This window comes from Oncorhynchus tshawytscha, linkage group LG28, assembly GCF_018296145.1.
Source record: "Oncorhynchus tshawytscha isolate Ot180627B linkage group LG28, Otsh_v2.0, whole genome shotgun sequence".
NCBI lineage: Eukaryota > Metazoa > Chordata > Actinopteri > Salmoniformes > Salmonidae > Oncorhynchus > Oncorhynchus tshawytscha.
The window spans coordinates 5575269-5599157 of record NC_056456.1 but is presented as its reverse complement, the minus strand read 5'-3'; the positions used below and the strand labels follow the sequence as shown (position 1 = coordinate 5599157).

The 23889-nt window shown below is 43.6% G+C and overlaps 1 protein-coding gene across 27 annotated transcripts in view; it reads left to right on the top strand.

Annotated features, from left to right (window-relative positions):
* LOC112226551 (muscleblind-like protein 1) overlaps positions 1 to 23889 on the top strand; it is a 98149-nt gene that overhangs the window by 71992 nt on the left and 2268 nt on the right. For 5 of the 27 annotated variants that reach the window (XM_042307747.1, XM_042307746.1, XM_042307744.1 and 2 more), the window contains 10 exons: positions 11170 to 11340; positions 11529 to 11579; positions 11818 to 12030; positions 13448 to 13687; positions 14900 to 14953; positions 15951 to 16104; positions 17012 to 17047; positions 18530 to 18615; positions 20673 to 20717; positions 23172 to 23243. In XM_042307747.1, coding sequence (XP_042163681.1) covers positions 11170 to 11340; positions 11529 to 11579; positions 11818 to 12030; positions 13448 to 13687; positions 14900 to 14953; positions 15951 to 16104; positions 17012 to 17047; positions 18530 to 18615; positions 20673 to 20717; positions 23172 to 23228 — 1107 coding nt within the window. In that variant the 3' untranslated portion in view covers positions 23229 to 23243. The remainder of the gene's footprint in view (positions 1 to 11169; positions 11341 to 11528; positions 11580 to 11817; positions 12031 to 13447; positions 13688 to 14899; positions 14954 to 15950; positions 16105 to 17011; positions 17048 to 18529; positions 18616 to 20672; positions 20718 to 23171; positions 23244 to 23889) is intronic. The other 22 variants (XM_042307749.1, XM_042307752.1, XM_042307753.1 and 19 more) reach the window with 22 other exon arrangements.

Here is a 23889-nt window from a genome sequence, read left to right as displayed (position 1 = left end):
TTGCTTTTCCTCTCCTCACGAAATCATAGTGATTATAGGTCTTATAAGTCTGTGGTGTTCCATTACAGAGTTTCCTTTATGTATCTGTGAGGGATCAGGGAGCAAGCAGGGATTCCACTGCTGTTCGGACTCGAACACTGGGCTGGTCTGTTGCCGTGTACATGGTGGATGCTCCTCAAGGCTCCTGGTGTAATAACAGCACAGAAGCAAGACAACATCATATGAGAGAGAACATCTGTCTGACTGTCTCTCTTTCCCCGTCTCTCTATTTATCTCTGTCTCTCTTTTTATCTCTATCCAACTGTGTGTCTCTCATTCTGTTGCTGTGTGTCTCTTGCATCCTCTACCTTATCACCCTTACACTCTCTCTCTCCCCCTCATTCCTCTCTATCTCTGACCGTCACTAAGGACTTCTCATGCAGCAGGTTCTAGTATTTCACTGACGCAGGGTTACGCTACCGTACGTGACTCACTTTGTCTGTCCCCTTCCCAGCTTACACAGTCTGACATTTCCTCTGCTGGGGCATATTTCACTATTCAAAATGGCAGCCTTCTTTAGCCACTGCTCTTATTTCTGCATAAGGGATGACTCAGCAGAGCTGCCGTGGCAGTAATGTCAGGCCCTAATGGTTTCCTCTGCGGGGGTCAACGGTCCTCCCTCGCCGAATGCCACTAGAGTAAATCCAACGTGGAACGGATGGGGTCAGGTGGGGGGGAGCGCAACGTGATCCCTCACGGCTCGTTAACTAGCCCCCTCCCCCCACCCCGCATGCCAGTCCCTGGCTGACTGCTATCAGAGCTGCAGCTCTGTTTCAGAGCTCCTCCTCGCTGCTCACCATCATGTGTCAGAATGTTTATGAATGCCAGTTCAGCTCATGAGATTTGAGCTAGTAGCTTTGAATATGCTCAGTTCTGCTCAGTTTTAGATCTTCTTTTCGGGAACAGTTCTGCTTAGAGCTAGAACCTCTTTTCAGAACACTTCTTCGTAGTTCTAATCAAATGTTTATTTGTCACATGCGCCGAATACAACAGGTGTAGACCTTACAGTGAAATGCTTACTTACTGTACAAGCCCTTAACCAACAATGCAGTTTTAAGAAAAATAAGTGTTAAGTAAAAAATAGATAAGTAAAACATTTAAATAACTAATATTTAAAGAGCAGCAGTAAAATAACAGTTGCGAGGCTTAATACAGGGGATACCGGTACAGCGTCAATGTGCGGGGCTACAGGTTAGTCGAGGTAATATTGTACATGTAGGAGTTAAAGTGCCTATGCATAGATAATAACCAGAGAGTAGCAGCAGTGTAAAAGAGGGGGTGGGGGACAATGCAAATAGTCTGGGTAGCTATTTGATTAGCTGTTCAGGAGTCTTATGGCTTGGGGGTAGAAGCTGTTAAGAAGCCTTTTGGACCTAGACTTGGTTCTCCGGTATCGCTTGCCAACAACAGTCTATGACAAGGGTGGCTGGAGTCTTTGACAATTTTTAGGGCTTTCCTCTGACACCGCCTGGTGTAGAGGTCCTGGATGGCAGGAAGCTTGGCCCCATTGATGTACTGGGCCATACGCAGGTCCCTTGAGGTCGGAGGGCGAGCAGTTGCCATACCAGGCAGTAATACAACCAGTATTAGTAACATGCTCTTGATGGTGCAGCTGTATAACTTTTTGAGGATCTGAGGACCCATGCCAAATCTTTTCAGTCTCCTGCGGGGGAATAGCCTTTGTCTGTCTTGGTGTGTTTGGAGCATGTTAGTTTGCTGGTGATGTGAACGCCAAAGGAACTTGAGGTTCTCAACCTGCTCCACTACAGCCCCATCGAGGAGAATGGGGGTGTGCTCTATCCTTCCTTTTCTGTAGTCCACAATCATCTCCTTTGTCTTGCTCACGTTGAGGGAGAGGTTGTTATCTTGGCACCACACAGCCAGGTCTCTGACCTCCTCCCTATTGGCTGTCTCATCATTGTCTGTGATCAGGCCTACCGCTGTTGTGTCATTGGCAAACTTAATGATCGTCTTGGAGTCGTGCCTGGCCATGCAGTCATGGGTGAACAGGGAGTACAGGAGGGGACTAAGCACGCACACTTGAGGGGCCCCCGTGTTGAGGATCAGCATGGCAGATGTGTTGTTACTAGAGTTTGACCGATTAATCGGCATGGCCGATTTAATTAGGGCCGATTTCAAGTTTTCATAACAATCGGTAATCAGCATTTTTGGACGCCAGGTATGGCCGGTTACATTGCATTCCACCAGGAAACTGCGTGGCAGGCTGACCACCTGTTACGCGAGTGCAGCAAGGAGCCAAGGTAAGTTGCTAGCTAGCATTAAACGTATCTTATAAAAAACAATCAATCTTCACATATTCACTAGTTAACTATACATGGTTGATGATATTACTAGGTTAACTAGCTGGTCCTGCGTTGCAAATAATCAATGGGGTGCCTGATAATTTATCATTGATTCACAGCCTACTTCACCAAACAGGTGATGATTTAACAAGCACATTCGTGAAAAAAGCACCAATGTACGTTGCACCAATGTACCAAACCATAAACATCAATGCCTTTCTTAAAATCAATACACAAGTATATTTTTAGAAACCTGCATATTTAGTTAAAAGAAATTCATGTCAGCAGGCAATATTAACCAGGTGAAATTGTGTCACTTCTCTTGCGTTCAGTGCAAGCAGAGTCAGGGTATATGCAACAGTTTGGGCCGCCTTGCTCATTGCGAACTGTGTGAAGACCATTTCTTCCTAACAAAGACCATAATTAATTTGCCAAAATTTTACATAATTATGACATAACATTGAAGGTTGTGCAATGTAATAGCAATATTTAGACTTAGGAATGCCACCCGTTCGATAAAATACAGAACTGTTCCGTATTTCACTAAAATAATTCATGTTTAGTTTCCAGATTTGACCATATTAATGACCTACGGCTTGTATTTCTGTGTGTTTATTGTATTATAATTCATCTATGATTTGATATTCGATAGAGCAGTCTGACTGAGCGGTGGAAGGCAGCAGCAGGCTCGTAAGCATTCATTCAAACAGCACTTTCCTGTGTTTGCCAGCAGCTCTTCGTAATGGTTGAAGCACCACGCTGTTTATGACTTCAAGCCTACCAACTCCTGAGATTAGGCTGGCAATACTATAGTGCCTATAAGAACATCCAAGAGTCAAAGATATAGGAAATACAAATGGTATAGAGAAATAGTCCTATAATTCCTATAACTACAACCTAAAACTTCTTACCTGGGAATATTGAAGACTCACGTTAAAAGGAACCACCAGCTTTCAAATGTTCTCAGGTTCTGAGCAAGGAACTGAAACGTTAGCTTTCTTACATGGCACATATTACACTTTTACTTTCTTCTCCAACACTGTGTTTTTGCATTATTTAAACCAAATTGAACATGTTTCATTATTTACTTGAGGCTAAATGGATTTTTATTGATGTATTATATTAAGTTAAAATAAGTGTTCATTCAGTATTGTTGTAATTGTCATTATTACAAATATATATGTAAAAATTGGCCGATTAATCAGTATCAGCTTTTTTTGGTCCTCCAATAATCGGTATCGGTATTGAAAAATCATAATCGGTAAAGCTCTAGTTGTCACCTACCCTTACCACCTCGGGGTGGCCCGTCAGGAAATCAAGGATCCAGTTGCAGAGGGAAGTGTTTAGTCCCAGGATCCTTAGCTTAGTGATGAGCTTTGAGGGCACTATAGTGTTGAACGGTGAGCTGTAGACAATGAATAGCATTCTCACATAGGTGTTCCTTTTGTCCAGGTGGGAAAGGGCAGTGTGGAGTGCAATAGAGATTGCGTCAACTGTGGATCTGTTGGGGTGGTCTGCAAATTGGAGTGGGTCTAGGGTTTCTGGAATAATGGTGTTGATGTGAGCCATGACCAGCCTTTCAAAGCACTTCATGATTACAGACGTGAGTGCTACGGGTCAGTAGTCCTTTAGGTAGGTTACCTTAGTGTTCTTGGGCACAGGGATTATGGTGGTCTGCTTGAAACATGTTGTTATTACAGACTCAAGGAGGGAGAGGTTGAACATGTCAGTGAAGACACTTGCCAGTTGGTCAGCGCATGCTCAGAGTACATGTCCTGGTGTGAATATTGACCTGTTTGAAGTTCTTACATCGGTGTAGTACGATTCAATCTTAGTCCTGTATTGACAATTTTCCTGTTTGATGGTTTGTCTGAGGGCATAGCGGGATTTCTTATAAGCGTCTGGGTTAAAGTCCCGCTCCTTGAAATCAGCAGCTCTGATTGGGTATGTGCGTATGGTCACTGTGGGGACAACGTCATCGATGCACTTATTGATGTAGCCAGTGACTGATGTGGTGTACTCCTCAATGCCATCCAAAGAATCCCGGGAACATATTCCAGTCTGTGCTAGGATAACAGTCCTGTAGCTTAAGATCTGCTTCATCTGACCACTTCTTTATTGACCAAGGCACTGGTGCTTCCTGCTTTAGTTTTTGCTTGTGAGCAGGAATCAGGAGGATAGAATTATGGTCAGCTTTGCCAACTGGAGGGCGAGGGAGAGCTTTGTGTGGAGTAAAGGTGGTCCAGAGTGTTTTTCCTCTAGTTGTATATTTAACATGCTGGTGGAAATGAGGTAAGACAGATTTAAGTTTCCATGCATTAAAGTCCCTGGCCACTAGGAGCGCTGCCTCTGGATGAGCAAATCTCTGTAGATTTAGAACATCTTTTCAGGACAGTTCTGTATGGATCTAGAGCCTCTTTCAAAACAAGCTCTGCGTAGTTTTTCTCCAAGTTTCTGACTCACAGCTTTTGTACATTAGCCAGTTAGTCCATCAGTCCAGTCTAAGAACTGTATCGATATTTAAATTTGGCCTCTCCTTTTTGACCTCTCTGAACATGTTTACAATCATAACTCCTGTTAACTTGGTGATGTGTTACCATCACATAGAGTAGCCCTTCTGCCTGCATGCATCATTTAACTTGAATGACAGAGAAGTTGAGTCTTTCAGCTAGTGTTAGGCGGTATCCAGATTTTCATACCGTTTCTGTACCATACCTGGGTATACGTATTAGTGAATGTGCACACAAGGGGCGCTATTTGTATAAATACAGTGAGGGAAAAAAGTATTTGATCCCCTGCTGATTTTGTACGTTTGCCCACTGACAAAGAAATTATCAGTCTATCATTTTAATGGTAGGTTTATTTGAACAGTGAGAGACAGAATAACAACAACAAAATCCAGAAAAACGCATGTCAAAAGTGTTATAAATTGATTTGCATTTTAATGAGGGAAAGAAGTATTTGACCCCCTCTCAATCAGAAAGATGTCTGGCTCCCAGGTGTCTTTTATACTAGTAACGAGCTGAGATTAGGAGCACACTCTTAAAGGGAGTGCTCCTAATCTCAATTTGTTACCTGTATAAAAGACACCTGTCCACAGAAGCAATCAATCAATCAGATTCCAAACTCTCCACCATGGCCAAGACCAAAGAGCTCTCCAAGGATGTCAGGGACAAGATTGTAAACCTACACAAGGCTGGAATGGGCTACAAGACCATCCCCAAGCAGCTTGGTGAGAACGTGACAACAGTTGGTGCGATTATTCGCAAATGGAAGAAACACAAAAGAACTGTCAATCTCCCTCGGCCTGGGGCTCCATGCAAGATCTCACCTCGTGGAGTTGCAATGATCATGAGAATGGTGAGGAATCAGCCCAGAACTACACGGGAGGATCTTGTCAATGATCTCAAGGCAGCTGGGACCATAGTCACCAAGAAAACAATTGGTAACACACTACGCCTTGAAGGACTGAAATCCTGCAGCACCCGCAAGGTCCCCCTGCTCAAGAAAGCACATATACATGCCCGTCTGAAGTTTGCCAATGAACATCTGAATGATTCAGAGGACAACTGGGTGAAAGTGTTGTGGTCAGATGAGACCAAAATGGAGCTCTTTGGCATCAACTCAACTCGCTGTGTTTGGAGGAGGAGGAATGCTGCATATGATCCCAAGAACACCATCCCCACTGTCAAACATGGAGGTGGAAACATTATGCTTTGGGGGGGGGGGGTTTCTGCTAAGGGGACAGGACAACTTCACCGCATCAAAGGGACGATGAATGGGCCCATGTACCGTCAAATCTTGGGTGAGAACCTCCTTCCCTCAGCCAGGGCATTGAAAATGGGTCGTGGATGGGTATTCCAGCATGACAATGACCCAAAACACATGGCCAAGGCAACAAAGGAGTGGCTCAAGAAGAGCACATTAAGGTCCTGGAGTGGCCTAGCCAGTCTCCAGACCTTAAACCCATAGAAAATATGTGGAGGGAGCTGAAGGGTCAAGTTGCCAAATGTCGAAACCTTAATGACTTGGAGAAGATCTGCAAAGAGGAGTGGGACAAAATCCCTCCTGAGATGTATGCAAACCTAGTGGCCAACAAGAGTTTTGCCACCAAGTACTAAGTCATGTTTTGCAGAAGGGTCAAATACCTATTTCCCTCATTAAAATGCAAATCAATTTCTAACATTTTTGACATGCGTTTTTCTTGATTTTTTTGTTGTTATTCTGTCTCTCACTGTTCAGATAAACCTACCATAAAAATTATAGACCGATCATTTCTTTGTCAGTGGGAAAACGTACAAAATCAGCAGGGGATCAAATACTTTCCCCCTCACTGTACAATTTAGACAACAGGGATCTTGATCCAGGAGGGGATTGAATGTCTCTTCTGTAACCAAGAAGCTTGATCTTGACATCGTGCCTCTTAGTTAGCAAATTAACAAACCAAATGCATAGCTGGAGCCCTGAGCTAGATATGATTTATTTGACACATCTTAGATTTCTTATAGTTATACTTAACTTATAGTTAGGTATAAGCAGTGCCCCCCCCCCCACCATAACAATATATATATATATATTGAAAATCATATTTCGAGATACCCAGATACCGTATAAACGGTATGTCGCCCAAGCTTACTTTCAACCATTTACCATTTAACCTACATTTCACATGCCAGTCATTAAGCCATTATCTATAGCAATTTAGGTTAAGTACATGTAGTGATAGGGTTTAATAACAGTGTTTAAACCAGCCAGTCAGCCACACAGCAGTGCTGAGGCAGGGATCATGAGATCAAATTTGACCCAGTTGTTGACATTTCTGAGTCACAAGTCTCAACAAGTCAGATGTCTGCGTAGGCTAGACGTCCCTCTGTTTGTGATAGACACTGTCACACACACACCACACACACACACACACACTGTCCCGAGGCGTTACGCCTCCTGTTGTAGTTGTGACTGACGTGGTGTGCTGTGACGCAGACACAACAACACTCTTATGCACAACATAACATAACATTTTTCCTGCCTGTATCTGAGTAACGAAACTTCTGAGGGTGCATCTCAATTGTCCAACGTGGTTTCCTCTCCTTATCCCCTTTCCTTCCTCTCCACTGATCTGAAAACCCAGGATGATAGCAATATGGAGAATGCCCGCCAGGAATTTGCTTCCTTTGACCTGTCCAAGTATTTCATGTCATTGCGAATAGAGGAAAGGAAACAAAGAGAGGCATATATGTTAGACTATTGAGAAGCACCCAGGCTGCAGCTCTATTTGTGATTGAGTGTGCCCACTGGGCACTGATGTAAATTCAACACCTATTCCACGTTGTTTCACTGTAATTTCATAAAAATTATGTGGAAACAACGTTGATTCAACCAGTGTGTCCCCAGTGGGAGGACCCTGCTACCTCGGCCGGTCGGCTCAGCTGTGCCCGTGGAATGTCAGTAAATAAATATCTGTCGTAAAGAACAGGGCTATGTGTGTGTGCCACCTGTTACATGAACATGACTCCAGTGTGTGTTCCACCTGTTACATGAACATGACTACAGTGTGTGTGTCACCTGTTACATGAACATGACTCCAGTGTGTGCCACCTGTTATATGAACATGACTCCAGTGTGTGTCACCTGTTATATGAACATGACTCCAGTGTGTGTGTAGGCCTGTGTGACACTTGAACTACTCTGTCCCCGGTGTGTGTGAACACCTGTGTGTGACACTTGAACTATTCTGACCCCAGTCCATCAGGATTTCTGCGACTCAGACCCCTCCTTCTTGGCAGCGTGTATTCCTAGCAGACAGCATAAAACGATCTCTCCTAGTTCATTATCTCTTGGCACTGACGCTTTGAAGTTTGACCTCATATTGCCCTGTGATACAATATCTATGTATCATATGAGTGAAATGTATTTATACCTCCTGTCTGACATGTAGCCTAGCTGGATGTCTGGATAGCAGTCCTCCAGCCAGCAGCATACCACCCTCCGCCAGCAGCATACCACCCTGCAGCATACCACCCTGCAGCATACCACCCTGCAGCATACCACCCTGCGCCAGCAGCATACCACCCTGCGCCAGCAGCATACCACCCTGCGCCAGCAGCATACCACCCTGCAGCATACCACCCTGCAGCATACCACCCTGCGCCAGCAGCATACCACCCCGCAGCATACCACCCTGCAGCATACCACCCTGCGCCAGCAGCATACCACCCTGCAGCATACCACCCTGCATCCCACTGCTGGCTTGCTTCTGAAGCTAAGCAGGGTTGGTCCTGGTCAGTCTCTGGATGGGAGACCAGGTGGTGTTGAGGGCCAGTAGGAGGCACTCTTTCTTCAGGTCTAAAAAATATCCTAATGCCCCAGGGTAGTGATTGGGTACATTGCCCTGTGTCGGGTGCCGTCTTTCGGATGGGAAGTTAAATGGGTGTCCTGACTCTCTGAGTTCATTAACGATCACATGACACTTTTTGTAAGAGTAGGGGTGTTGACCCCGGTGTCCTGGCTAAATTCCCAAGCTGTCCTTCATACCATCACGGTCACCTAATCATCCCCAGCTTACAATTGACTCATTCATCCCCCTCCTCTTCCCTGTAACCATTCCCCAGGTTGTTGCTGTATATGAGAATGTGTTCTCAGTCAACTTACCTGGTAAAATATATATATATATTTTTAAAGCGTCACAGAGTCCCTCTTCTGACCTGAACAAACACACGTATGCAGACACACACACACATGCTCAAGTATGCATAAAGACACACACTCACACACACACTGACACACACACAAAGAAACACACACAGACATTTTTGTCCCACAGGATAGAGCATAAATAAAGAGCCCTGAACAATTAGTTAGTGCCAGGCATAGCCCAGACCTAGGGTGAAACAGGGTTAGGGGCATGCGGCTATAAACAGCTCCCAGCATATCACACACACACACTGACACAGTCACACAGAAACACACACAGTCGTCAGCTGAAAGCGGCCCTCCAGTCTCCTTTTCACCTCTTTTAACACCTGATTTACTGAACAAAAGGCACTTCTCAATAGGTGGTCCAGGTAAGTCATGACATAGCAAAAGTGTGGGTGGGGGGGTCCTTTCCTCTTTTGTTCTCTATTTCTCCTCTATTGTTCCTCAAGCAAGGGACGAGGCTGATGACATCACTGATTCCCAACAGACCAACTCTTTGATTTAATTTTTATTTTATTTCACCATTATTTAACCAGGTAGACCAGTTGAGAACAAGTTCTCATTTACAACTGCGACCTGGCCAAGATAAAGCAAAGCAGTGCGACAAAAAACAACAACACAGAGTTACACGTGGGATAAACAAACGTACAGTCAATAACACAATAGAAAATCTGTATACAGTGTGTGCAAATGGCGTGAGGAGGTAAGGCAATAAATAGGCCATAGTAGCAAAGTAATTACAATTTAGCAATTTACACTGGAGCGATATATGTGCAGATGAGGATGTGCAAGTAGAAATACTGGTGTGCAAAAGAGCAGAAAAAAGTTAATAAAAACAATATGGGGAGGAGGTAGGTAGCTGGATGGGCTATTTATAGATGGGCTATGTACAGCTCCAGTGATCAGTAAGCTGCTCAGATAGCTGATGCTTAAAGTTAGTGAGTGAGATATAAGTCTCCAACTTCAGCGATTTTTGCAATTCGTTCCAGTCATTGGCAGCAGAGAACTGGAATGAAAGGCGGCCAAATTAGGTGTTGGCTTTGGGGATGACCAGTGAAATATACCTGCTGGAGTGCGTGCTACGGGTGGGTGTTGCTATAGTGACCAGTGAGCTGAGATAAGGCTGAGCTTTACCTAGCAAAGACTTATAGATGACCTGGAGCCAGTGGGGTTGGCGACGAATATGTAGTGTGGGCCAGCCGACGAGAGCATACAGGTCGCAGTAGTGGGTGGTATATGGGGCTTTGGTGACATGCATCCAGTTTGCTGAGTAGAGTGTTGGAGGCTATTTTGTAAATGACATCGCCGAAGTCGAGGATCGGTAGGATAGTCAGTTTTACGAGGGTATGTTTGGCAGCGTGAGTGAAGGAGGCTTTGTTGCGAAATAGGAAGCCGATTCTAGATTAAATTTTGGATTGGAGATGTTTAATATGAGTCCGGAAGGAGAGTTTACAGTCTAGCCAGACACCTAGGTATTTGTAGTTGTCCACGTATTCTAAGTCAGAACTGACCAGAGTAGTGATGCTAGTCGGGCAGGCAGGTGCGAGTAGCGATGGGTTGAAGGGCATGCATTTAGTTTTACTAGCATTTAAGAGTAGTTGGAGGCCACGGAAAGAGTGTTGTATGGCATTGAAGCTCGTTTGGAGGTTTGTTAACACAGTGTCTAAAGAAGGGCCAGGAGTATAGAGAATGGTGTCGTCTGCGTAGAAGTGGATCAATGAATCACCCGCAGCAAGAGCAACATCATTGGCATATACAGAGAAAAGAGTCGGCCCGAGAATTGAACCCTGTGGTACCCCCATAGAGACTGCCAGAGGTCCAGACAACAGGCCCTCCGATTTGACACCCTGAATTCTATCTGAGAAGTAGTTGGTGAACCAGGCGAGGCAGTCTCCTTGAAGTTTGTTTTCTCTAAAAAAACACAATTTTGCTCAAAACATTTTTGTGTGTACTTAACTGTATTTATACTTGGGATATCGCTTTTCAACAGTAAAAGTTCAAGAATCACTGGAGGACGTCTTTAAAGCAGTGCTGTCTGAATCTGAATCAACTTACTTTCCTTTGACACATTGCTTCTCTCTCTTGCTGTCCAAACCCCCCCCCCCCACTCCCCTTTCGCACCTCCCTCTCTCAGGGCCGTTGTTCCAGGGAGAACTGTAAGTACCTGCACCCTCCTGGCCACCTAAAGACCCAGCTGGAGATCAACGGCAGGAACAACCTCATCCAACAGAAGAACATGGCCATGCTGGCCCAGCAGATGCAGCTCGCAAATGCCATGATGCCCGGCACACAGCTACAGCCTATGGTGAGACAAATACAGTAGGGATGTGAAGTCACACACATACACAATGGTGAGAGAACAAATGTGCGCACAAATGCACACACACACACATACACACACATACACGTGAGTGGAAAAGAATATAACTGAACTGTGACTGAATCCCAGGACCTGAAACCCCTCTTCATTTTATTCAACCTTTGCCAATCCAGGTTAGTCTCTATGACCTGGTCCAAGACAGCAACAGGTTCAGTTTACATCAAGTAATTACATGACAACACTTACAGTCGGCTGCATCTCAAATGACACTCTATTCCCTATGTAGTGTACTACTTCTGACCATGCAGAGCCCTAAAGCAGTGCACTATATAGGGAATTCAGTATCAGTGTAGATAAGCCACATAACATTGAATACAGTACATTTAACATACCAGGAAATATAACCTCTCACCTTTGACCCTTGTCTCTATCCGCCCGCCCGCCCCCTCCTCCCGTTTGCAGCCTATGTTCTCTATGGCACCAGGCCTGGCCACCAATGCCAGCGCGGCGGCAGCAGCCTTCAACCCGTACCTGGGCCCGGTATCGCCCGGCCTGATGCAGGCAGAGATCATGCCCAGCCCGCAGGTCCTCATGGCAGGCCACCCCAACCACGGCCAGGTCCCCAATGCTGCAGCCGCAGCTGCACAGAAACTCATGAGGACAGACAGACTGGAGGTAAGCGATTCAGATTGACGGACACCCCCCCTCCAGCAGCCTGTGCTGATTCTAGGCCACATCATGCTGTGTTAACATAAAGCCAGTGCTGCCCTCTGCTGCTCTTCAAATGCCATGTCCAACACACAGTGACTTTGCTCAATGCTTATGTCTGTATGACTAACCACGTTTCCATCTACCGTAATTTCTGGACTATTAAGCGCACCTGAATATAAGCCGCACCCACTGAATTATAAAAAAATATGTATTTTGTACATAAATAAGCCGCACATGTCTATAAGCCGCAGGTGCCTACCGGTACATTGAAACAAATGAACTTTACACAGCCTTTAAACGAAACACGGCTTGTTACAAAAATAAATAGGCTTTTAAACAAAACACGGCTTGTTACAAAAATTAATAGGCTTTTAAACGAAACACGGCTTGTTACAAAAATAAATAGGCTTTTAAACGAAACACGGCTTGTTACAAAAATAAATAGGCTTTTAAACGAAACACGGCTTGTAACAAAAATAAATAGGCTTTAACGAAACACGGCTTGTAACAAACATTAAACAGTAGCCTACCAAGAAAGTCATTGGTCACTATCTTCCTCCTCCTGTGCACTGAAACCACTGAAGTCATCTACTTCGGTGTTGGAATAGAATAGCCTCAGTTGAAACACCTCGGCCGTCTGCTCTCTGTGTGTTGACCCAGTCTTCAAGCTTATTTTCTAGTTCAGGCCAACTGCTTTTCTTCCCTCAAGCTTTTGTTGTCTTTTTTCAGTCAGTTCCTCACGCTGCTGTTTCCAACGTCTTATCATCGACTCATTAAGGCCAAGCTCCCGTGCAGCAGCTCTATTTCCTTTTCCAACAGCCAGATCGATCGCCTTCAACTTGAAAGCTGCATCATATGCATTTCTCCGTGTCTTTGCCATGATGAGGGTGACAAAATGACTACCGTAATCAGAATGATGGGAAGTTTGAGCGCGCTCGATTTACGTCACATTATGTGACGGTGCTCAGTTTTTTGGCGGCATGAATCTTGTGAAAGCGGGAAAAATCCATAAATTAGCCACGTCATTGTATAAGCCGCGAGGTTCAAAGCGTGGGAAAAAAGTAGCGGCTTATAGTCCGGAAATTACGGTACAGTTTCTGTGTGTAAAGCCGTATAAAAAATTAAAAAATCACGGCAGTTGTGATGGAAAACAGGAAGTTTTGGTCCAATTTTATAAAATGCTGATAGATAATGAAATTAATGAAAATGAATGAATTATGCGTTTATATGAATTATGAAAATGAATTATGCGATAAATGGCAGTGGATATTTTAGAATATTCGCATGAAAATCTGTCGCCAATTGGATGAAAACCAAATTAGTGTGTATCAATGTATATCCTTGTATTCATCCCTCCCCCACACCCTCTCCCCCTCGCCAGGTGTGTCGTGAGTACCAGCGGGGCAACTGCTCCCGGGGGGAGAATGACTGTCGCTTCTCCCACCCCTCCGACAGCACCATGATCGACACCAACGACAACACGGTCACCGTGTGTATGGACTACATCAAGGGCCGCTGCTCCAGGGAGAAGTGCAAGTACTTCCACCCTCCGGCCCACCTGCAGGCCAAGATCAAGGCTGCACAGCATCAGGTGAACCAGGCCACTGCCGCCGCAGCCATGGTGAGTAGTCCGCCATCTTGGATCATCTAGGAAACAGTCGCATTGTAGGAATGAGGAAATACACACAGTAGGATGAAGCTGCCCGTAGCCACAGATCTAAGGTCAGTTATGGGTTTTGACGTTGCAATGGATATGGTTAGGATTTGGGGAGGGTAAGCAGAGAAACTGATCTTAGATATGTGCCTACAGGCAACGTCTCTATTATATTATATGGCTCAGTCTTTTTCTCTGCCTGATGGCGTTAGCTGATTAAAGAAACACAGGCGTTTAGCTGATCTAACTGATCGTATCTGTATCTTCATCCACTGTCTCCATGTGTGCTTCCCCTGCATAGGTTCCTCTTGGCATTCAATGCATTTAATGTGCTTATCTGACTGCAGTCTAAGTCTAATATAACAATGGTCATTCCTCTCTAGCTGAACATCCACAGCTAAACTAGCGTTGTAACACTTGTCTATTGTTCCTAGTATTTGCCATGCTTTGTATGAAGAGCAAAAAACAAACGTTGTGGTGTTTAATCATTGTAATGAGACAATGACTATGATGTGCACAGTGAAAGATTAGAGTGTATGGCTTTTTGATTATTTAATAGTCCCACTTGTCACACTTTAAACATTCTATAGCTCATATTGCTTAATAAAGGCTTCATAAACCCTTTATAAGGCCTGCATAGATGCTTCATAATCATTTATAAGCAAATGTCACACTATATAAAGGTGATATAACAGGTCCTTATATCTGGTGCTATACCAGATGTGGTATAAACCCTATACTACACTTCATCAAGTATGACATTTGTTGTAGACCTTAAAAAGGGTTTATGAATGCTTCATACGTTATATTTATTTGAAAGTGTGATCATATCACTCAATGCCCAGTGTTTTGAAGTAATACCAGTGTACATTCCATTTGATTCTTGTTTACATATTTTCACAGTATTTGATATAGCTAGACCATTATTGAACTCATGACCATTTACTGTACTGTAGCTCTCAGCCGTAGTACTGTAGTGTCTACACACTGTGCATGCCCTAGTCATGTTATCCCCTTGTATACTGCATTCCAATGATTTGTTTTTTATTTGTTGTTTTTTTCTCACCTACCCGAACTGCACTGCTGCCCCCATGATGCACCTCTGCTTGCTGGTTTATGTTAATGCGCTTGAACCCCATTGGCCCATTGCCATCATGTGCTCGCTGCCTGCTAATTAAGACTCAGTCGGCTGTCAAATCACTGAAGCGACCCCTCGACGCAACCTTTGACCTGGTACTATGACCTTTCACCTTTTAGCTTGGCATGTGGCTTTGTCGTAGTGCAATGTCTTAACCCAGATATAGCTACTTTAATTATTGTTTGTTGTCGTAATGTGTTTTCTTTTCTCCTGTTGCTATATGTGTCATTATTGCCTGTGATAAACTGATTGTGGCTTCCTTCCCGGCTTTGACTGAATTGACCATCTCCACCATGTTTGCGATAAAAACCTGCTTCCAAAACAAACATCAATTCGACATGGGAATCTGTACAAAGGGCCACAATCAATTAATCACCTATAGCTTATGTTAACAGTAGGAGAGGGTTGAGGACATTTGAGCTTTTAACAGTAAATGTAAATGGTGGCATGGCTCTAGCTTATGTACAATGTGTTGTAAATCAGTAGTATGTATGTACAGTATATATGCATGTATTTGTTCCAAGTGCATGTCTGATTGAGTGGGATAGGATTAAAGTCATATTGTAGGGATCCATTCCCACCTGAGTTAATAAGATTGCTCATAATTCAGTTGATCATGGCGCTAGCAGTGCAGCCCCCTCTCTCTCTATGCTTCCTATCTCTTCCTCTTCTTAGCTGCCTTGTTGTTTAATTAATAGATCAATGCTTGCTTTAGTTGCATTAAGTCAGCGCAAGGGGTATTTATACGGTATATCCTCCATATTAAGCTTAGTCACTGATTGTATCATGGATATGAATGCTATGTAGCCACAGTTAGTGCCATGCTCTTGCTTGTGTAGTAATTATGTAGACTGCTGCTTGCTTGCTGGTGTTACACACGGTTACACTTTGTTGTTGTGATGTTCTTTTATCCTCTAACTTAACAACAATTCTCTTTTTTGTTTTCTTTCCCGTTTTTACTTCCAACACACCCTCTCTCTCACGCCTCCCTCACGCACCTCTTTCTCTCTCATTCTCTCTCGTTGTTTGTTTCTCCTATCTCTCTCTCTCTCCCCCCGTCCCTCTTTCCCTCCCTCCGTTGGGGCTGGTCAGGGGATCCCCCATAGTGTCATGCCACCCATGCCCAAGCGGGCAGCCCTGGAGAAGCCTAATGGGGCTTCTGCCATGTTCAACACTGGCATGCTCCAGTACCAACACGCCTTGGCCAACATGCAGTTTCAGCAGCAGGCTGCCTTCCTCCCCTCAGGTATGGCTCCCAGGGCGCCCACGTTGCTTTCATATGGTCTCTGTCATACGTAGAACTAAAACGAGTAGACCTGCATGGACATTGAAGGTAGTTAGAGCTCAGCATTAGAGTTAGAGTACGTAGAAGGTGAACAGTGCAAACATTGTTATAACAATGTTAAAGGCTCCACACCGCCATCTAAATCTGAAAGTGGTGCAGGTGTTCAGGTTCCCTCACTGGTAATGTGCTTTGGTTTGGGCTGGGGGCTGTGCATGTGGTCAGATGGAGACTGCATTGGGACGTTTCTCCTTTCTGTCCCCTTGCATCTGTTTGGCAACATAATGTATGTCCTGCTTCCATATTCAACTGCTACACTTTTTTGATTCTGTCTTGAGCGTGTGTGTATGCCATGTGTCACTATTATGATTATTTTTATGACTTTAACTATTTATATTAATTGATTGATGATTGCTATTACTATTATTATCACTGTTTATTGCACATTAATATCCATGTTTTTATCTGATCTGTGTTGACTCTCTACCTGATTCTCCTTATTGGCTAGTTTAGTCAGCACCAGGGTTGGGGTTAATTCCATTTAAATTCCAGTCAATTTAGAAACACTGAAATTCCAATTCCAATTCTCTTCAATGGTTTTCAATGAGATATGTGTTAAATTGGAATTGGAATTAGGTTTACATTCTGAATTAACTGGAATTTAAATGGAATTTACCCCAACCCTGGTCAGCACACCTGTATTTCCACTGATGACTACCTACTGTGTTACTGGTCCAGTTAATTAATTAACCTGATCTCTTCCTTCATTCTAACGAACCTTGTGACGGGCTGTTTTGATTTCTCTCCCCCTTTTCCAATCCACTTCCTGTTGCACACTTCCTGTTGCACTGCATGATGTGCATTTGGGCAGGCTCAATATTCTGCATGACCCCCACCGCCGGTGTTGGTAGGTTCCAGCTTTCCTTCTCCACCAATTAGCCTTCAGCCTTGCCAGTGACTCGCACATCAATCTATCTAACCATCACATCTGAGTGAACCCATATAGTTTTACGGCATGATTCCCACTTTTGTGTGCTGTCTAGTCAACTGCTAGGGTCGCTGTCACACGAGTGACCATAGGAGTTAGGAAGATAGGAGCACTCAATAACCATAGGAGTTGGCAAGACAGCACAAACAGTTCTAGGATCAGGCTAATAGTTTAAATGTCCCTCCATTTAATAATCCTCAGTATGGTCAGATCCACATGTAGTTGGATCTGCCTTTGCTTTGACAGAGTCACAGGGTTGGTTGTGGCATATAATATATACTCATTTGCACATTTCCTTTGTCATTTAAAAAAAATAATGCTGTGTTTAGTCATAACTATACATTGTAATTCTGGCAATATACATTGAGTGTGAAAAACATTAGGAATACCTTCCTAATATTAAGTTGCACCCCCTTTTGCCCTCAGAACAGTCTCAATTCGTTGACACACGGACTACAAGGTGTCGAAAGCGTTCCACAGGGATGCTGGCCCATGTTGACTCCGATGCTTCTCACAGTTGTGTCAAGTTGCCTGCATATCCTTTGGGTGGTGGTGGACCATTCTTGATACACACGGGAAACTGTTGAGCGTGAAAAACTCAGCAGCGTTGCAGTTCTTGACATACTCAAATTAGTGCACTTGGCACCTTCAACCATACCCCGTTCAAAAGCATATTTTGTCTTGCCCTTTCACCCTCTGAATGGCACATACACAATCCATGTCTCAATTGTCTCAAGGCTTAAAAATCCTCCTTAACCTGTCTCCTCCTCTTCATCTACACTGATTGAAGTGGATTTAACAGGTGACATCAATAAGGGATCATACTGTAGCTTTCACCTGGATTTGCATGGTCAGTCTGTCATGGCAAGAGCAGGTGTTCCTAATGTTTTGTGCACTCAGTGTATGTTTTAATGTAAGTTTTATTCTGTTTCAGTTGTACTACCAAACATGTTACTGTAAATATTCCTTAGACTCTATACCGCTTTTGTCTGGTATAACCGTAATATGCCATCCACAGATGTACCAGTCTGATATCCCTATCCCTTTAACACCCATGGCTAGATTCCAATCATATAACTTACTCCCTTCTCCTCTCCCTCGTGTCTTTCCCTTCTCAGATCAGAAAAGACTAGAAGTGTTTAAGCAATGTGGTTACTGCCAACCCAACCTTCTTCTAGGCTAGGTCTTGTCTGCATCATATTGCTTACACATATCCAATCCTCTCAGATCTTTGAGTATGCATCAGCGAGGGCAGAGAAAAAGGAAGTGAGTTATTGAATTAGAATCGGGCCCTTGCCCCTCTTCCCCCTCACCTGTCCCTCACGTTTGCCTGGCGCCCAATTGGCCACACTCTACTCCTCTATGGGTTTTTGCTTACCTGATTTTCCCTTTTGACAAAAGTACCCATGATGCACGGTGGTACGCAAGCGTCTGCAGCCACCACATCTGCCACAAGCGTTCCCTTCGCAACCTCCTCAGCCAATCAGGTTTGCTCCTCTCTCTCTCTCTCTGTCTCTCTGTCTCTCTGTCTCTCTGTCTCTCTGTCTCTGTCTCTCTCTCTCTCTCTCTGTCTCTCTGTCTCTCTCTCTCTCTCTCTCTCTCTCTCTCTCTCTCTCTCTCTCTCTCTCTCTCTCTCTCTCTCTCTCTCTCTCTCTCTCTCTCTCTCTCTCTCTCTCTCTCTCTCTCTCTCTCTCTCTCTCTCTCTCTCTCTCTCTCTCTCTCTCTCTCTCTCTCTCTCTCTCTCTCTCTCTCTCTCTCTCTCTCTCTCTCTCTCTCTCTCTCTCTCTCTCTCTCTCTCTCTCTCTCTCTCTCTCTCTCTCTCTCTCTCTCTCTCTCTCTCTCTCTCTCTCTCTCTCTCTCTCTCTCTCTCTCAAACCCTTTCGTTACATTACAGCCTTATTCTAAAATGGATGAATATATTTTCCCCCCTCATCAATCTACACAAAATACCACATAATGACAAAACAAAAACTGTTTTTTCAATTTTTTTGCAAACGTATTAAAATAAAAAACAGATACCTTATTTACACAAGTATTCAGATCCTTTGCTATGAGACTCAAAATTGAGCTCAGGTGCATCCTGTTTCTAATTGATCATCCTAGAGATGTTTCTACAACTTGATTGGAGTCCACTTGTGGTAAAATCAATTGATTGGACATGATTTAGAAAGGCACAGACCTGTCTTTATAAGGTCCAACAATTGACAGTGCATGCCAGAGCAAAACCTAGCCATGAGGTCGAAGGAATTGTCCGTAGAGCTCCAAGACAGGATTGTTTTGTGGCACAGATCTGGGAGAAGGGTACCAAAACATTTCTGCAGCATTGAAAGTCCCCAAGGACACAGTGGCCTCCATCATTCTTAAATGGAAGAAGTTTGGAACCACCAAGAATCTTTCTAAAATGAGAAATTGGGGGAAAAGGGCCTTGGTCAGGGAGATTTCTCTGTGGAGATGGGAGAACCTTCCAGAAGGACAACAATCTCTGCAACACTGCACCAATCAGGCCTTTATGGTAGAGTGGCCAGACGGAGGCCACTCCTCAGTAAAAGGCACATGACAGCCCGCTTGGTGTTTGCCAGAAAGCACCTAAAGACTCTCAGACCATGACAAACACGATTCTCTGGTCTGATGAAACAAGCGTCATGTCTGGAGGAAACCTGGCACCATCCCTACGGTGAAGCATGGTGGTGGCAGCATCATGGTGTGGGGATGTTTGTCAGCGGCAGGGACTGAGAGACTAGTCAGGATCGAGGGAAAGATGAACGGAGTAAAGTACGGAGACATTCTTGATGAAGCTCAGGACCTCAGACTGAGGTGAAGGTTCACCTTCCAACAGGACAATGACCCTAAGCACACAGCCAAGACAATGCAGGAGTGGCTTTGGAACAAGTCTCTGAATGTCCTTGAGTGGCCCAGCCAGAGCCCGGACTTGAACCCGATCTAACATTTCTGGAGAGATCTGAAAATAGCTGTGCAGCGACGCTCCCCATCCAACCTGACAGAGCTTGAGAGGATCTGCAAAGAATGGGAGAAACTCCCCAAATACAGGTGTGCCAAGCTTGTAGCGTCATACCCAAGAGGACTCGAGACTATAATCGCTGCAAAAGGTGCTTCAACAAAGAATTCAGTAAAGGGTCTGTCAGGTTGGATGGGGAGATGAAATTTTATTTTATTTTATACATTTTAGATTAAGGCTGTAATGTAACAAAATGTGGAAAAAGTCAAGGGGTCTGAATACTGAATACAAGGGGTCTGCCTTTCACGCACAGTGCACATGGAGGTTCTGTAGGTGCTTCCCTGTCTGCTAGGGATGGGATGGGAGACAGTCTCCCTCTTGTTGGCCTACACTGGTTGTTGCGTATAACCGTTTAATGAAAGGTTATTAGGACAGTACATCTATGTATCATGGTAATGGTAAACTTTGAATGTAGTTATTAAACTAGTTATATATGTCATTAACTAGTCATTCTGGGGAGACATTTACTGTATGTCGTTCATGTTTGACGTCATTTTAACCTTGATCTTTGTCCTTTCTCATTTTGAGGACTCTTCCTTATCAAAGTTGACTACCAACGAATACATGCAATTGGTATGTATTAGGTAGTTTTCCTTGTTTTTGTCAAGCGTTTTGCACAGTAGGTGCAGCAGTTGCTCTCTGTGCCATTTGGTGCTCGGCCTATGTTTTTCTGCTGCTGGCTACATGCAGTCAAAGCTATTACGGTGTCTGAGGACTCCACTTTTTCTTCTTCTGCTGCTTAGGCCCTTGAGTGAGGAGTATACAGGTGGGGTCAGAAATGACTGACTCCCTTGATAAAGATGTCAAAGAGCTCTATTTACATGTCATTTGACCAACGCACCAGTTCCAATCCAAGTGCCAATGTTGTTTAGCAAACTCCAGGCATTTACATTGGTCATGCAAATTGAGCTCAATGGCCACGCACACCACTGGTGGGTTTGGTGTCGAAATTAGAATGCATAAGCAGAAAAGGACCCCGTTCCTACTGTAAAATATGGTAGTGGATCTTTGATGTTATGGGGCCATTTTGCTTCCACTTGTCCTGGGGCCCTTGTTAAGGTCAACGGCATCTAAAAACCTGGTTGCCTCTGCCAGGAGGCTGAAACTTGGCCGCAAGTGGATCTTCCAGCAAGACCATAACCCCAAGCACACATCAAAATCCACATTTTGCAATGGCCATCTCAGTCTCTGGACATGAACCCCATTGAAAACCTGTGGTTTGAATTGAAGAAGGCAGTCCATAAGAGCAGACAAAGGATATCAGGGATCTGGAAGGATTCTTTATTGAGGAATGGTCTAAGATCCCTCCCAATGTGTTCTTCGACATTTTAGAAAAAGGCTCAGTGCCGTTATCCTCTCAAGGGGAGGTGTTGAAAGGTATTGAAAACAGGGGTGTCAATAATTTTGACCCCTACCTATTTTTGTATTTTTTTGTATTACTTGTCAAACAAAATCTCCTTCTCTGGGCAATTGTATTAGTATAAAATAATACAATTTCCCCAAAAATATTGGCATACAATATAGCTCAGTATTTCAATTATTTATTTTATAAAGTCATTTTTGCTCATCTTTATCAAGGGTGTCAATAATTTCAGACCATACTGTATGTGGTCAAATAGGACAAGGGAAAGAATGCATGTACATAGTGAAATATGAACATATTTTCCGTATAATGTAATGGGAGTGCAACAACCGTTAAAGACTTTAGTTGAAACGTTAAAGACTTTAGTTGAAACTTTATTATCCCAAGGGAAAAAATGTATGCTTAACTAACTGCACTTCAGGGAACAGAACTGAACACCCCCCAAGACAGAATCAGAACCAGGAAGGAAAGTGATCTATACTGTTCCAGTTCAGAACTGTTATTTTAAAAGCATGGGAACCGGTTAATACTATTATGTTACGTTTCAGTCCCCCGCAAAAAATACCACAAGGCAGCTATGCAAAGCCCTCCCTCTGTCACCCAGGAACTTATTCCAGTGTCTGTCTGCCTGACAGCTGAAAATATTTGCCAGTGTGAGCATGTAGGAAACCTGCCCCTCCCCCTCCGAAGCTTAGGCTACTGTAACCTACTGATGTTACAAGCGTGATTCAGAAATTAGGGAGAGATTTTTAATTAGGGAAAAATGTATTCACTTTTTCAATACTATAACTTTTACATTTCACATTGGATTGATTAACTATTGTTTTTAATTATGGTGCCACTCTGCACACACAAGCTTGTTAGCTTGTTAACTCTCGGAAGTTCAATAGACATTCAAAGATTTTCCATAGAAGCCGTTCTTCCGTAGGTATAGTTCTGTGGGCCTAATTGAGATAATGCTTGTCATAACAATATGCCCAGAGCTTCAAACCAAGCCTCCTCCTTCACCCTGTCTCGCTCTCCCCCCACCCACCCTTGAAGTCGCTTCTCGCGCCCTACACTTGTCTGTCCATCGCGGATTTAAACAACTACAGCTTGCCTGCTCCATACTGCTCTATCCTCACTGATTTGTGAAGTAATTTAATGTCGAGCTAATGTAAAAAAATAAAAATAAAACAATTTCAGAGGTTTAAAAAGGAACGATATAAACCAATATTTTTTTGGGGTCCGAACCAGTTCAGAACTTTATTTTACAGGTTGGAACAGTGGAACGGAAAGAAAAAAAACAATACAAAATGATTGGAAAATAATTTGGGTTCCAACCCCTGGCTGCAGGTCAACAAGCTGTAGGACTTAAGTTTGCACAAGGAGACACCTCACTAGCGACTGACATTTTCTTTTCTTCCTTCCACCCCCTTCCTCCCCTTGCCAAACATTCCAAAAATGATGCTTGGCCGTTGATTAGCTGGTTTCAGTGATCCTATAAAATGCTTTGTTTTATCTATGCAACATTGTAACCACATTTTGTCTTATCTTCATCTCCTTTTCGGTAATGAACTCAGAAATGTGGTTAAACCTGCTGATGTGTGGTAGTGGGGCTAGTGGATGTCTGATGCGTAAGATGTTTGCTGTGTTTGATTTCTCTGCTCTGTCCCCACCCCCAGATTCCAATCATTTCTGCCGATCATCTGAGTAGTCACAAGTATCTGACTCAAATGTAGTTCGAGTCAAGAACAGTGAGTTTCTATTCATCTCGGTTTCGCTACAGTATGTTCAACTGTGCAGCTAGTGTGTTTCTTTTATTTTTATACATTTAAAGGGGCAATCGGCAATCATACATTTTTGGACATTGAAATGAATATATACCCATTGATTCTTGAAGAATATTACTTATAGATGCCTCATGAGCTTAGTTTAACTCTTGTACCCCATCAGAATCCAAATTATAAGCGTGTTTTCATCCAATATTGGTAAACAATGCAAATGAAAACATTGAATTTTGATTTGTTTGGGTAAAAACATTACACAGCAAGATGTACACTGTATTTCCAGACGATAGCATCTGAAAGTATATATTTAAACACTTGTTTCCAAAGTGGTCCTTGATGGTAATAACATAAACAATTTTGATATGATGGATCGTCAGTCCTTACATCCAGTGCTCTGTCTATGAATTTGAGATTGGTTCTATTTCTCCAGACCCATCTTTCAGCTTTTACCAAAACAGTGTCAGGGTGGCCGCCAGGTTATTGATTAAACTGCAGATTGCCGATTTAAGCAACCTTTCAGCGAACAAAAATAAGATCCAGATCTTGGAAGACGAGCTACATAATGAAAATAACTTTTCTAACTTAAAAAACAAAATGTCATTCCTTGTCTCTT